At 28.5% G+C, this 14,444-nt stretch overlaps 1 protein-coding gene across 1 annotated transcript; it reads left to right on the forward strand.

Moving 5' to 3' along the window:
* Window positions 1-5,379: 5,379 nt before the first annotated feature.
* Window positions 5,380-8,915, forward strand: LOC114381879 (cytochrome P450 85A-like). The gene is made up of 9 exons (XM_028341103.1): window positions 5,380-5,676; window positions 5,945-6,266; window positions 6,393-6,542; window positions 6,757-7,002; window positions 7,116-7,202; window positions 7,368-7,446; window positions 7,927-8,033; window positions 8,139-8,263; window positions 8,706-8,915. The coding sequence occupies exons 1-9, from the start codon at window positions 5,390-5,392 to the stop codon at window positions 8,791-8,793; spliced, it is 1,491 nt and encodes a 496-aa protein (XP_028196904.1). The 5' UTR covers window positions 5,380-5,389; the 3' UTR covers window positions 8,794-8,915.
* The last annotated feature ends 5,529 nt before the right edge of the window (window positions 8,916-14,444 follow it).

A 14,444-nucleotide genomic window follows, 5' to 3' on the forward strand; every position in this document is an offset into this window, starting at 1 on the left:
TTATTAGAGAAAAATAATAATTTGATTGGAGAAGGTAGATGGAATAGGTATTCAATTTCTGGCAGGAAAAAAAGCACAAGAGAACAAAATAGAGGCCCTCGTGCAAACGGGATGTCTCAATGTACATCACAAAATTTGGTTTAATCATAAATAATCGAGAACAGAATAAGCAAAAAAAAAATGGTATATGCTACATGCGTGCGTGTGGGTAGACATTCCTCTCTCACTCTCTTTTTCATCCATTGTTATGGCACTCTCTCTCTCCAAACCAATTGTTACACAACTTTTCTTCCACCCTAACGAGCGTCTATGTATCCTATCTGTAGTTCCGTGAATCATTTTTATTATCCACCTTAGTTCGTATCATATATGCAAATACATAGATATATTCATTTCCTCTTTACTGTACTTTTCTTTCAATTAATTAATATTTTTCTTATAAGGGTGTTTCTTTTACTCCTTGTTTTCGTTTCATATTTTTCCTTTTCTTTTAAAGTTTGTTTTACCATGATTGCTCCGACAGTACCCAACTCAATTATCAGATCTTTAACTAATGTGATCCAGAAAATGGTCCCTGTTATGCCATTTGTCTCTTCATCCTCCCGTCCTCAAGTTTGCTATGAGATCTCTAAATCCAATAGTTTATTGCAATGCTCATTTCAGATTTGGAAAGAATAAAAAAGTTAACATTGTAAGTAAGAAACTCGTCCTATGAAAAACTATTTAATGATCTGAAAAAATTTCGAATCATACATAGATGTCAATGAATGTGTCTGTATTTATATTTTTAGTTTTGTTATATACCCTCCTAAAACATTTTAATTAATTGATAATCCCTCAATAATTTAGCAAAAAATATTAAATAAAAAACTAAATATATATTTTATCATAACAGCATATAAAATATATTTCAAATTTTTTAATTTAGTATTTAGAAAGATTATCAGAAGGATTGGTAAAAAAAATTATAATATTACTCATGCATATATTTATTCATAGGAGACTGTTCTAAGTTACTAGCAGTTTTATTTCGAGTTCAAGTTTTTCATGATGCATTAAAAACTTAAAGGAAAAATTTATTGTTTAGAGTGGTCCTACGCCTGACCAATTCAAATTAATAGGATATGTAATGCGATGTCTGAACACTCCTACTGTCCTACAGTTTTAGTCCCAAAAACTTTTTTAGTTTACCAAAAAACCTTTTTGAGTTTACCAATCATGCATGCTTAGGTGAACAGTTTTATACTTTTATCTATAATGATTTTAATCCGTTTGAACAAAATTATTTGTTTGAGAAAAATTCTTTTTTAGTTTACCTATCATGTTTAGGTTGACATCATGTTTAAGAGGAGATTTTGTTGTTTATAGTAAACATTGTTTCTCTTCATAATACTAGTGGTCTTGTAAAATAAAATTAAGAAAAAAAATCATGGTTTGTTTTTCATCCCAAGTTAAACCAAAGAGGAAAGTTAGCAACATATTTTTTAATTCATAATTTTATAGTTTTTAATCAATAAATAAATATATACTTAAAAGAGTATATTACTAATATTTTTCTGTTAAAAATTAATCCATGAGTTTAGAGTGCATAAAAATTTCAATAGTGGCAGTTTCAAATCACTGATGATGGTAATTAGTGAATTATATATCATAGTAACTTTGCTTTTTCGTATGGGATACTTGAAAACAAGGGCTGCAATTTGTTGTTTGATGTCAAATCTCTATCTACGGATCTGCCTATGGATCCACACTTTTTGTCACCATCCGATCCACCTTTTGTGCCACATGATGACAAGTCCTCTCCCTTAAGGCAAAGTCAAAAAACAAAATGAAGAGAAGATAATATACAGAAATCAATCACACTCTAAACGCATGTCTTCTTAAAATCATAAAACATGTTGATGAGACTTATGATCATCATATACACCAACCTAGAAACAGTAGGAGGTAGCCCTTGGAAACTCAATTGTATGGTGAGTGCAAAGTGTGTTCATACTTCATATACAATAAACTTTAGCTAGAGGATGTTGAGGAGTGAATAATCTCCACCTTGAGAAGAAACCACAAACAAATGAATATGAACATAAGGGGAAAAAATAAAAAAGTTTTACTGAGTCATGTATATTTGATTGCGATTGAACTGTGCTGAATAGTGAAGATTGCTACAAAAGATTTTTAAAAAAATAAAAAAATAATTATGCTAAGATGAAAATGACAGTTTCGATAACAGTGTGGCAGGGATTGACCACCACCCTTTTGTATGGTTAATGTCCAATCGTACGTTCATGCACACGGCATAAATATATCCTTAATTATCTTAATCTTTTTTAGTGATGTTTCTAATTTTTGGGATATTATTAATATTAAAGGTCAATCTGAAAGAGAAATATAGTGATTGTCTGAATTAATTTTGCTTTAAAGGAAAAATACATTGTATAGATGCTTATCTTCTTAATTAGGTATGTTTTAAATTAAGTTGGGTAAAATTATTTTTATTAAAATTTATTTTGAACCGTTGAAAATAATTCAGATGTTTGTCCAAATTAATTTCATTCAAGAATTTATATTAAAAATTTAGAAAACATCAACTAATAATTTTTGGGTTTTCTATTGTGTCCAATGGCTCAAACAATCCAATTGATATTACTTATGTGTCCACCTTTCGTGTTCTTTTTCCTCTATTTGTTAATTAAAAAGTGACAAGTGATTAGAAAGATGTTTTTCTCTCAATTCATTATTTGTTTTTTTTCTGAAATGTTAGAATTAAAAAGACTAGGGACAAAAACCAGAGAAAGGTGATTTGGTTTTTAAATGATCTCGTCATGGTAAAGAAACACAATTTCTTGAATTTGTAAAACTGTAACAACAGTTTATCAGTTTGTTCATAAACCTTAAAGACGTCCTCATATGCCTTACATAACCCCTTACATCTCCATTCCTCGTTAATATGGTTGTGTGAATTCATGCAGCAGGTGCGGGTTAGTTGCTGAAAAGGCTTCAATCCGTGGCAAAATTCCAAATATAAAATTCTATATATTTTAATTATATTAATATCCAATTCTATTAATTGATGTGATTAAATTAATACTTATCTTTTTCTGCTGCAAAGCTGAACTATTTAGTGGTGTTAAATGGGCACTACGTCGTTATCATTATAAAATTGGTAAGAAACATACTTTGCACTGTCCTTTATCTTATTATCTCATAAAATTCCAAAACTTAAGCTCTCACAATTCACTCGTTATTTTCCCCTTGCTTGCATGATTTTAACAATTTTGTATAATTTAAAAATGCAAAAACCACAAGCATAAACAAATTTGGTAAATGAACTTTATCATCTTTACAATAGAAGAAGGTTAAGACTTAACATAGTGATTTGGTCTGCTTGGAGGATTTGCAACAATATAGTGATTTGGTCTACTGGGAGGATTTGCAACAATATTGTGTTCTAAAATGTTTATTTTGATTTCATTAGAGTTTTAGATTTGATTAAGGTCATATTTTGGACTTGGTATAAGAGTGAATATAGGATGGTATTCACTAGTCCTTCTCTAACTAGTTTATTGATCCTGTAATTTATATCTCCCATAAATAACCATTTAGATTTTTAAATGTCTCAACCAATAACAATTTGGTCTCTTAGAAAATAAAAATTCTGATTTAATTCCTAAATATGTAAAAATGTAATATTAAATCTTGTGTACAACTTAATGATAAGATAATTTCAGAGCTTTACGGTTTAATATCAAATTGTCCTTAAAAATATAAATTCATGTCAAATTAATTTATGAACATTTTACATATTTTGAGAGCAAATGATTATTTACCTTTTATATCTCTCTTCCTCGTTAATATGGTTGAGTGAAATCATGTATTAGGATGAGAGTATTACTTTTACTTTGTTTAATAACAAAGTCTTTTAGTTAAAGAAAAACAAAATAAAATAGAAGAGGGTTATCTTTTGTAACACATATCTAATATGTATATATTTTTACTAATGCGTCACTTACTAGAATTGGCTTAGTAGTATGAAATTTGACTATTTTACATAAGTCTTCGCTCTTTTGTTAACCTCAAGTTCAAATCTCATTATTTTTATTAAATACACACACTAATGCATGAAAAAGGGGAATAAAATTGTTGCATGGGGATGATTGAGATTTATCTATGTTGTTTAATAATTCACCCATTATGGAATACCACAAGACTGAACAGTGCAAAAAGTCAAGGGTACAGTGGAATGGTTTTTTCTAGGAATTAATGTCCCACAGGTTGAAAATGAAACAAGGGTCAGTATTTAAGATTCAAATTGCAGTTAGTACTTAGGACATGGAAGGAGAACCAAACCCTCTCTTCCCCCTCTCTCCGCACATATTCACATGGTAACACAAGGAGACTGTCTTGTAGTGGGATTATGTAATTCCATGACCAGATCTTATATATTGACAGACATGTGAAGGACTGGGGCTGGCTATGACCAACTTTTCCTTTAGGTCCAATGGGGTGCTATGCATGTGCCTTTTCTTTAAACTATTTCCACTTTTCCCCCTTCTACCTTCGGGATAAATTACATAATTTCTTAATGATTTAATATACACATCAAGTGATGTACAACATTAAAAAAAAAACTAAATAATTACTTTTAATTATATCATAACTTAAATTTGTCACTTATATATACATAATGACATATTTGAATACTAAATCATATATTCCTTAAAATTCCCTTAAGAGTTTCCTCGAGAAACTCTACACTTAAAAATACCAAAAGACTGAAGCAGGAAGTAGTTTACACTTATTTAATTATCATCAATTATAAAAGCAACAAAAATTTCCAGCTTCGAGACTTGAAGGGACTAAATGGGTGTGTAAATATTTTATCTATAAATCATTGAAGACTGCATATGTCTGTTGTATTTAAGTTGTTCACATCCCCGAAATTCTTCATAAAAGGCCATCCCCACTTTATATATATATCCCTTAATTCAAATTTGAGCTTAATAGGTATGTATTTTTTTTATTATATTTATTGTAAAACTCAACTAACTTATACCGAAGATGAAATCCTATAAAGGTGATATGTCAGATTTTTCAATACAAATTTGTTAACGACGATGAATATTCTATATAAATAATATGATAATTAAAAAAAATTATTGTACGTGATAATTTGTGATCACACTGCATGATAATTTATTATAAGACGAGAACCTGTAAATATATTATCTAATCTTTAAACTCATGTGTTACAGTTGTTGTTTTAAATTTTTATCACAAGGCATAGAATGAGGGATGCTACTACCATATTATAGAGTGCGGGTTTTTTGTCTTTATGGTTAATTCTTATTCTTATATGCAAATGGTAGCCAAGCTCTAAAGGCCTATATATATGTGTGTTTGTGTGCACTCTTTTGGTGACTACAACAGAAGAGGCTGTACCTTCTTTTTGAAGTCTCTGTGGGTAGGATTTGGAGTGGGAGCACCAATGGCTTTGTTGATGACAATTGTAGTAGGTGTCGTCTTGCTGCTCTGTTTTTGCTCTGCTCTCTTGAGGTGGAATGAAGTAAGGTACAGGAAGAAAGGTTTGCCTCCTGGCACAATGGGTTGGCCACTTTTTGGGGAGACAACTGAGTTTCTTAAGCAGGGTCCAAACTTCATGAAAACCCAGAGATCAAGGTAACTAACTAACTGCATCATCATCATCATCACATGGTTTTCCTCATAATATTTAGTTGTGTGTGTGTCCAAGGAGTCTTCACCATGTTCACTTGCATCATGATGCCTATTTGACAAATCTATTTTTTTTTTTCTTTCTAAACTTAATAGTGTTTCTTAAATTAGTTAAACCGGATGTGAGGTAAGCACTGTTCATGCATGTACTTTGTTTCCATTAGTAATGATTGTTAACTTTTATTTTTTACCTTTTTGTCAAAAAAAATGGCAGGTATGGCAGTTTTTTCAAATCTCACATACTTGGTTGTCCTACCATTGTTTCCATGGATCCAGAGCTTAATAGATACATCCTAATGAATGAAGCAAAAGGCCTTGTTCCTGGATACCCTCAATCCATGTTGGATATCTTAGGCAAATGCAACATTGCAGCTGTTCATGGCTCCACTCACAAGTACATGAGAGGAGCACTGCTTTCCATCATTAGCCCCACCTTGATCAGAGATCAGCTTTTGCAAAAAATTGATCAGTTCATGAGAGCCCACCTTAGCAACTGGGATGACAAAGTCATCAATATTCAAGAGAAAACTAAAGAGGTTTGTAATTGTTTGTGTTAATCATCAATCAGAATTCATGAAACAAAATGAAAAAAAAAAAAAAAACTTATACCACAATTCAAGTTCCTAACATAACTTTCTAAATTCTCAAAACATTTGAAACAGATGGCCTTCCTCTCATCCCTGAAGCAGATTGCTGGAATGGAATCTGGCTCATTATCTGACTCATTGATGGCAGAGTTCTTTAAGCTAGTTCTAGGAACCCTTTCTCTCCCTATTAACCTTCCTAGCACAAACTACCACCATGGATTCCAGGTGTGATCATTGATTTATTAGCAAATGTTAGTTGTTAATTGTTAGTTTTTATTAGAGGGGGATTCGATCTTTTTCCATGTTAGTTTGCATGAAAATTGAAGATGAATGATTTATTTCATTGTTTTATAAGTTATAATCACTTTATTTGTTTTCAATTTTCTTTTCATATAAGAAGACTTTGACTTAGGCCTGTTTAATTCACTGTTTCTTGCAGGCAAGGAAGACTATAGTGAAAATTCTTAGTAAACTCCTAGAGGAAAGAAGAGCATCACATGAAACCTACCATGACATGCTTGGTTGCTTGATGGGAAGAGATGAAAGTAGATACAAACTAAGTGATGAAGAAATCATTGATCTAGTGATTACAATTACGTATTCTGGTTATGAAACTGTTTCAACTACATCAATGATGGCAGTGAAGTACCTCCATGACCATCCCAAAGCTCTTGAAGAACTCAGAGTAAGTGAAAAACTCTCTTGGTATTTTAGGTATCATAAATAGTCACACTTATGAAGTTATGATTTCTTATGTTTTTTGTGCTTACTATGTTGTGTGTGGAATATTTGTTACAGAAAGAGCATTTGGCCATAAGAGAGAGGAAAAAGCCAGATGAACCTCTTGACTGCAATGATCTCAAGTCAATGAAGTTTACTCGTGCGGTAAGAATTGTGTTCCATTTCAGTTACATTATTTAGTTGTTTTTCGAGGTGTCCACACATTTAGTACCACACAATATTCTGAATTGGTTTATAAAAACCAAAAAAAATAGCTGTTTTTGTAATGATTGACAAGAAGATTTGATCAAGCTCTTGTTAATTTTGCAGGTGATATTTGAGACCTCTAGATTGGCTACAATAGTTAATGGGGTCCTAAGGAAAACCACTCAAGACATGGAACTAAACGGTGGGTTTCAATAGGTGTTATATTTAGGTTCCTTTAGCTTTTGTAGTGTTTTTGGGCTCAAGAAGCTGTTTTTTGACTTTTAGGGCTTCTTCTTTTTTGTCACTAGACAACATCAATATAAAAAATGCAAAGTTGTAACTTGAAGAGAAATGTATACCTAAGATAGTGATAATATATACATATACACACCTGGCAAATTTGGCCATCAATTCAATAAACAAACACAAAGACAATTCCACTATAAAACAAGTTTTTCCAGATAAGGAGGTACCTTTCCTTCCTTTTCTTTTGCCTTTTAGCATTAAATTAAATGCGTTAGCATAAAGAAATGATAAAAAGAAGTAAGAATGAATGAAGGGGGTAGGGGGTCCTTAACGGGTTTTGTACTAACACCCAAGTATTTCACTATTCACCATAAATGTCAGCAGCACCTTCTTGTTGCAATTAACAGTGTCAATAATCCATGTTATTAATTTTCAGGCTATTTGATCCCCAAAGGATGGAGAATATATGTGTATACAAGAGAGATAAATTATGACCCTTTTCTATATCCTGATCCACTAACATTCAACCCATGGAGATGGATGGTTAGTCCAGAAACCTTTTCCTCTTATTTTGGTTATGTATAAAAAAAAAAAATCCTATATCACTAAATCATCCAATTAATATTAACCTTCTATTTCAAATTGCAGGATAAGAGTCTAGAATCTAAAAACTACTTCTTCATATTTGGAGGAGGCACCAGACAGTGTCCAGGAAAAGAGTTGGGAATAACAGAAATTTCCACTTTCTTACACTACTTTGTAACTAGATACAGGTGACTAATTTACCTATTCAAATTCTAGACCTTATAAAACTAAATTAAGTCTACTTTTTATGTAGTATCAATGGAAAAATAATCACACTATCATGAAATCATAATAAATAAAAATTTTAAAATAATTATTATAAAAGTTAACAAATTTTGTATAGATATAAATTGTTAGATAACGGTGTAATGGTTTTTTATATTTTCGGTATATACACTATTTATTCAATTAAATATTTGGTTGCTACAAAGAATTAGTAAAAATTTAAAAAGAACTATTGTTTACACTAACTGCTTTTGGTTGATCTGGATTCTCCATATATACCTCACATACATCTATACTAATTTAAATTATCCATATATCACTAAGCATTAATTTGTCTGTTTAGAAATTTTATACAAGTTTTAAGCTGATTCTGACATCTTGTTATATATTTAATGTTGATTGCAGGTGGGAAGAAGTAGGAGGAGATAAAGTAATGAGATTTCCTAGAGTTGAGGCACCTAATGGACTGCACATAAGGGTGAGATCTTACTAACTAGGCCTTGACTGTATGTACAGTAACGAGATGAGATGTAGCAGATTGTAGGGTATGTGTATGACAATGATCTAACAAATATATTAGTAAAACATAGAAATTAAATTTTCTTCTTCCTCTTCTTTGTTTTGTGAGTTTTTTACATAAAAATAAAAAAAATATTTATCCAAATAATACAATACAAAAAATCTTCATTCCAATTATACCAAATACGGTAACAAATGAGAAACCAGATTCTCCTAAATTGATTTATCATCTCATAAACCCATTTTTTAAGTATATATTATGAACTAGTTTCTTTCTTAAACGTGTGTTATTTTTTTTTTCAAAATTATGTTATGAAATCGATTCCCTAAGAACCAATTTCATAATTGGTCTTTATTTATTATTTCTTAAGAAAAATTAATTCTTTTTATTTATTGTTTCATTTACATCACATTCTTTGACACTTGAAATATTCTTTTTAACGCATCATTATTAATTGAAATCCCTATAGAATTTATTTAAAAAAAAAGAGTGAGGTTTACTTTATTTGATAAAATGTTTATAAACTTTAACTGATATTAATAAATAATAAAGTAGAACATAAATAAATAAAAAATGAATTTAATGACTATAAGCTAAAAAGTTTACACTATCAAAAAAATATAAACAAATCACCAATAATATATATGACTTTTAAGATAATTATTATAAAAATCAATAAATTTATCATTGTGATGATTCATAATTAAATGACAGTATATTTTACATATATTATTAATATATATATTCTATCTTCTCATAAAATATAGTAAAAAGGATGTGTTATACTATATGTTTCTTTGTTTTTTTCTTTATATATAACTCTTGGTGTCTCAAGTTCAATATCATGATGAGAATTAAGAATCTAGTATTGGGCTTTTCAAGCTGGATTTTGCTTCAGTAGCATACCCCATGTAAACTGACCCGTTTAATACAGTTCCTAGGTTGGGCTTTGTAAATTGGACTTCAACACTATACGTTTTTCTAATAGACAATATTATTCCAAATAAAAAAATTTATAACTCTATATTTCTCTCAGTATCTTAAACCTTTTCCCACGTGAAAACTTGAAACAGCATCCTCTTGTCAACGTTGTGTGGCTTCCTCCACCGTCATATTCATTAGTATGGCATCCATTGCCACTTTTATGGGCGCTATAATTAATTCATTAATGTCGATGTCATATAAAGATATTTTAGAAATTTTAACATGACATTGTATATTTATGCATATCAAACACCATATAGTGAAAAATTACTTGTGTATTGACCACCAAATAATATAAAAAAAGGGTATGTTATAAGCATCTAACTATATTGTGTTGTTTTATTTGTAATACCCCTTAATGTGTTTCCGAACGCACCAATTTGCAAATGAATTTCACGGATTGGAAGTCTAGGTGGTAGGTCAAGGTACGGACAATAAGTAGGTTTGGTGAAAGAATGGTATAATGCTAGGTTTGGCAAAAGTATGGGTATAATTTTAGGTGGATCAAAACAAAATCAATTACTCGTTGATGTTAAAACAACAATTAATGTCCCATGCTAAACTATTCATGTATTTTATGCAATTTTTTATAAGTCACCGTGTAACCGAACACAAGTGGAGTAAATGCACATAATGCCTGCAATGTCATGAAGTATTTAATATGATAATATATTTTTTTATAGGTAAAAACCCAAGATAATGTGAAAATTTTTATAATAATTCATATATCTGACCGAATCAATTAGACTTTCTTAACATTTAATATAGTAATATGCCTTAGAAAGCAATGACTCAAAGTATGAATGCTGATATAGCAAAATTAGGTATACATGCAAAATAGAATGAGATATTTTACTTTAAAGAATATAAAAAAATAGTTTTAAAAATGTGAACATGTTATAATATAATAATTTGTGATTAGTAGTTTATCAATTAAACAATTCACATTAATCTCAATAAAAAAAAAATAATCATTAGGATTACTTTGATCTACTTATGTGGATTAAGTTTAAGGGAAAGTAAACTATTAATATTAAGTAAGTTTACATCAATATGTGATGCATAACTGTAATGTTTACATTAATAATTTAATTCCTTTAAATAAAAATTATGTCAATAAGAATAAGCCTAACCTTTTTTTTTTTACTTTTGTTATATAATTTCTTTTTGTAATAATACAGACTTGTACAGTTGTACGTAATTAACTGAGATAACAAAAAGATAATAAAAAATAGTGTATAATAATAATTTTTCAAATTACTAAAAACCTCGATATATTAACATCAAGTTTGATAGAAATTTATAAAGAAATAATTATTTTAAAAAATATTTTATGAAATCTTTATGCTAAAAAATTTTCATATCAAAATAAAGTAATGTAATTTACGGTCGTACAATGGTACATTAGTTCACTTAGTCAACTTTCCACTCTTATAAATATAAAATTAAGGCTTGAGTTCTGGCATAACTCATTGATAGACATTATGTAACTCTATTAGGTTTTATAACAAAAGAAAATATAACAAATTAGAAAATAAGAAGATAATTTAAATACATTAATTTTTCTTCATAAATTAAATTGACTTATATACATTAGAATTTTTTAAAAGGTTAAACGATAAAAAATTTATAAAAAGTTAAAGATATAAGTTAATTTTAGTTTATAAAAGAAATTTATTTTATTTTATTTGTTTCTCTTATAATCATTTATAAAGAAATTTATTCAAATATAACCCATAAATTTTGATTAAGTTGGAAAACTTCTCTAACATATATAAGTCTTCTACCTTAACCTATTTTTTGTCATTAAAAAAAAAAAAGTAATACACACTGCCAAACTGTGACTTAGGCCGAGCCATGGGTACTGGCTAGCCCACGATATTTTTTCACTTAAATTTCTTCTCTGTGAGGCCTCATTCACAATCTTTTACATATTTCCCGCAACTTGTGCATTCGGATTTGTTCAGGGTTTGCGCATCTCTATTCTCTACTCATAAAAGCCATTCAAGTTCGAAGCGGTAATGTTTGGTTTTATTTAAGGGATTTTTTGGCTGAAGTTCATAATTATAAACTATTTTAAAACATAAAATAAACTAATTTAGACCGACACTCAAAATATTTTTTTGATTGGAAGTGAAATAATTAATAAATAGGTCTGAACCAGAAACACTTGCATGCTCTAGGCTTTCCTAATGGCTAACTAATGTCACAAAATCTTAAAATTAAGTTACTTTCCTTGGGCACAAATTCAATAGGTATGCCCTCTCAAGTCTCAATCAATCTTCTTTATAGATGAAAGTATTTTGAGAGATTTTTTTTTTTAAAAATACTCTTTCAATATATTTTTTAATCTATTTTTAAATTAAATTTTAATATATTTTTAAAATAAATTATCAATAGTTAAAAATAACTTTATATGACAGTATAAATTTTTTTATCATAAATTTAAATTATTTATATGTTCAATAATATTTATTATAAATTTTAATTATATAAATCAAGAATTCATGCTATTCATTTCACGTACTAAAACATATTAGTCATAATATTTACTTCCTCCTCTGTCCCATTATAATTATCTGTAAGAGAAAAAAAATATTCTAAAATAATTATCATTTTAATTTTTCAATATAACATTAATGAATTTTTTTACTTATATCCTTTATAATATTAATGGTGGAAAAAAATTTGTGTGTGTAAAAATGAATTTTTACTAATGCGGGTTACAGGTACAGGTGAATATGAGACCAGCCACTGGTATTATTTTAAATGCGGGTATAAAGACAGATTCTATAAGATCTTCCCGATTTCAGAGACGTCCTTATTAGAATAAGAAAATAAAATTCAGGCCATTGTGCCTTATTAATGGTAAACAAGATTTCAGGAATTGAAAAATAATATCTAAATGGTGCTTTTAATTTATTTGTTTGACTTAAGTATCTTCTGATGTAGTTAAAGTCGTTAAGAGGTGCCAACTATGAGACATTAACACACAGATGAATTTAATTCTCGCCTTTTCCCTTCTCTCATTGCATTGCTTAGAATTCAAATTATTACGTACATATTGGATTCGATCAAATGCAAGAACCATTGAATTATGCTATGATCGTTCGTTCATTCTTTTTCTATAAAAGGAAGTTCCCGATTCAATTGTAACCAAATTATGAAGATCCTAATATTTTAAAGTTTTGGGAGGTGATGTTGTTAATCTCATACGCTTCCCAAGTTTATCATCCGCCATTCTCTCTGCAAACTCTAAACTTGAATCTAAGATGTATTGTATTTGCTTCTTTTTTTATAAAAAAAATAGTTTTTGAAATCTATTGTATAAAATTTTAAAAAATATATTTTTAAGTAATAGGAGTGACCAAAGAAAATAAGATAATGTAAAAATAAGAATATAAGTAACAGAAATATGAAAGTAAAAAATTAAAAATTAAAATTATTCGAAGTTTTTTGTTTTTATTTTGAAAACAAAAAAAAATACTAGTTAAAAATAATTTTCAGAAAGTACAATTGCCAAACTAATTACTTTATCTATTTTATTGTATAAATAAAAATGATTTTCAAAAATAGAAAACAGACATACCTAAAATTCTTACCAAACGGTATCATAAGGCTTCATATCGGTCCGCATCACTTTATTAGACTCTTACTTCCTACACCTCTAAGTTGCTTGTTGCATTTTTATTTTTATTTTACTTTCAGCGGTCAATCCATAATATAAAATTACATTCCAGAATACATATATATCCTTTTTTGACTTTTGAAATTACCAATACAAAAGTAAAAAAAAAAAAAAAAACACTCCAAAATGAGTGCAGAAAACAACTTAAAAGTGTAGGAAGCAACAATCCAATTATTATATAACTAATTTAATAAAGTAACTCACTTGAACCAATTACATTGTGAGTTCAGAAACAAAAACAGAATAATTTTTTTTTATAGAAACATATGTTGCAAATGCATTGGCAATCACAATAGATATGCATATATTTAATGAATATTTTTCATATATTTATTAACTAGTGTTTTTTTTAAGCATTCTTAACCAGTGTTATAAGAGTATTAGCATTTATTAAACACTATCTCGGTTCCTAAACATAAGACTATGTTAATTAATTTATATTTTTTAAAAAGATGGTTAATTTAGTTAGCAATATGTTATTTGTTCAAAATTATCTTTTTAATTATTGGGGCTCATTGTCTCTCTCGTTCTATTTAATTATTTTTTTTATCTAATTAATTAATATGTGTTACTTTTCTTTCTAATTTTCATAAGAGAGATAATGTATTATCTTTTAATTCTAGCATTTATTGTATAGTAATTAAGTGTATATTTTGATAAAATAAAATAAATATAAAAGACAACTTAAAAAGAATCTTATATTTAGAGACATACAAATATGAAAAAAGAGTGATATATATTTACAGACAAAGGTAATAATAAATACAAAAACATCAAAAATTTCACTCAACTTTTTAATTGTTTGAGCTTAGAGAATATCCAATTAGCGCAATTTAAGTAACTTATTTAGAATTTCTTATCATTTATTATTTGGTCTAATAATGTCACAACATATTTAAGTAACCGGTACTTTTATACTTTTTTATTTACGCTTAATTTTGTTTCAATTAAA

This window comes from Glycine soja, chromosome 13 (genome assembly GCF_004193775.1).
Source record: "Glycine soja cultivar W05 chromosome 13, ASM419377v2, whole genome shotgun sequence".
Classification (NCBI taxonomy): Eukaryota; Viridiplantae; Streptophyta; class Magnoliopsida; order Fabales; family Fabaceae; genus Glycine; species Glycine soja.

What these genes read in the sequence shown, in the direction of transcription:
- LOC114381879 (XM_028341103.1), top strand. Translation starts at nt 5,390, where the DNA reads ATGTGTGTTTGTGTGCACTCTTTTGGTGACTACAACAGAAGAGGCTGT. An exon ending in TTCAAGAGAAAACTAAAGAG is followed by an intron (nt 6,267 to 6,392) that starts GTTTGTAATTGT and finishes CATTTGAAACAG; the next exon opens with ATGGCCTTCCTCTCATCCCT. An exon ending in AAGCTCTTGAAGAACTCAGA is followed by an intron (nt 7,003 to 7,115) that starts GTAAGTGAAAAA and finishes TATTTGTTACAG; the next exon opens with AAAGAGCATTTGGCCATAAG.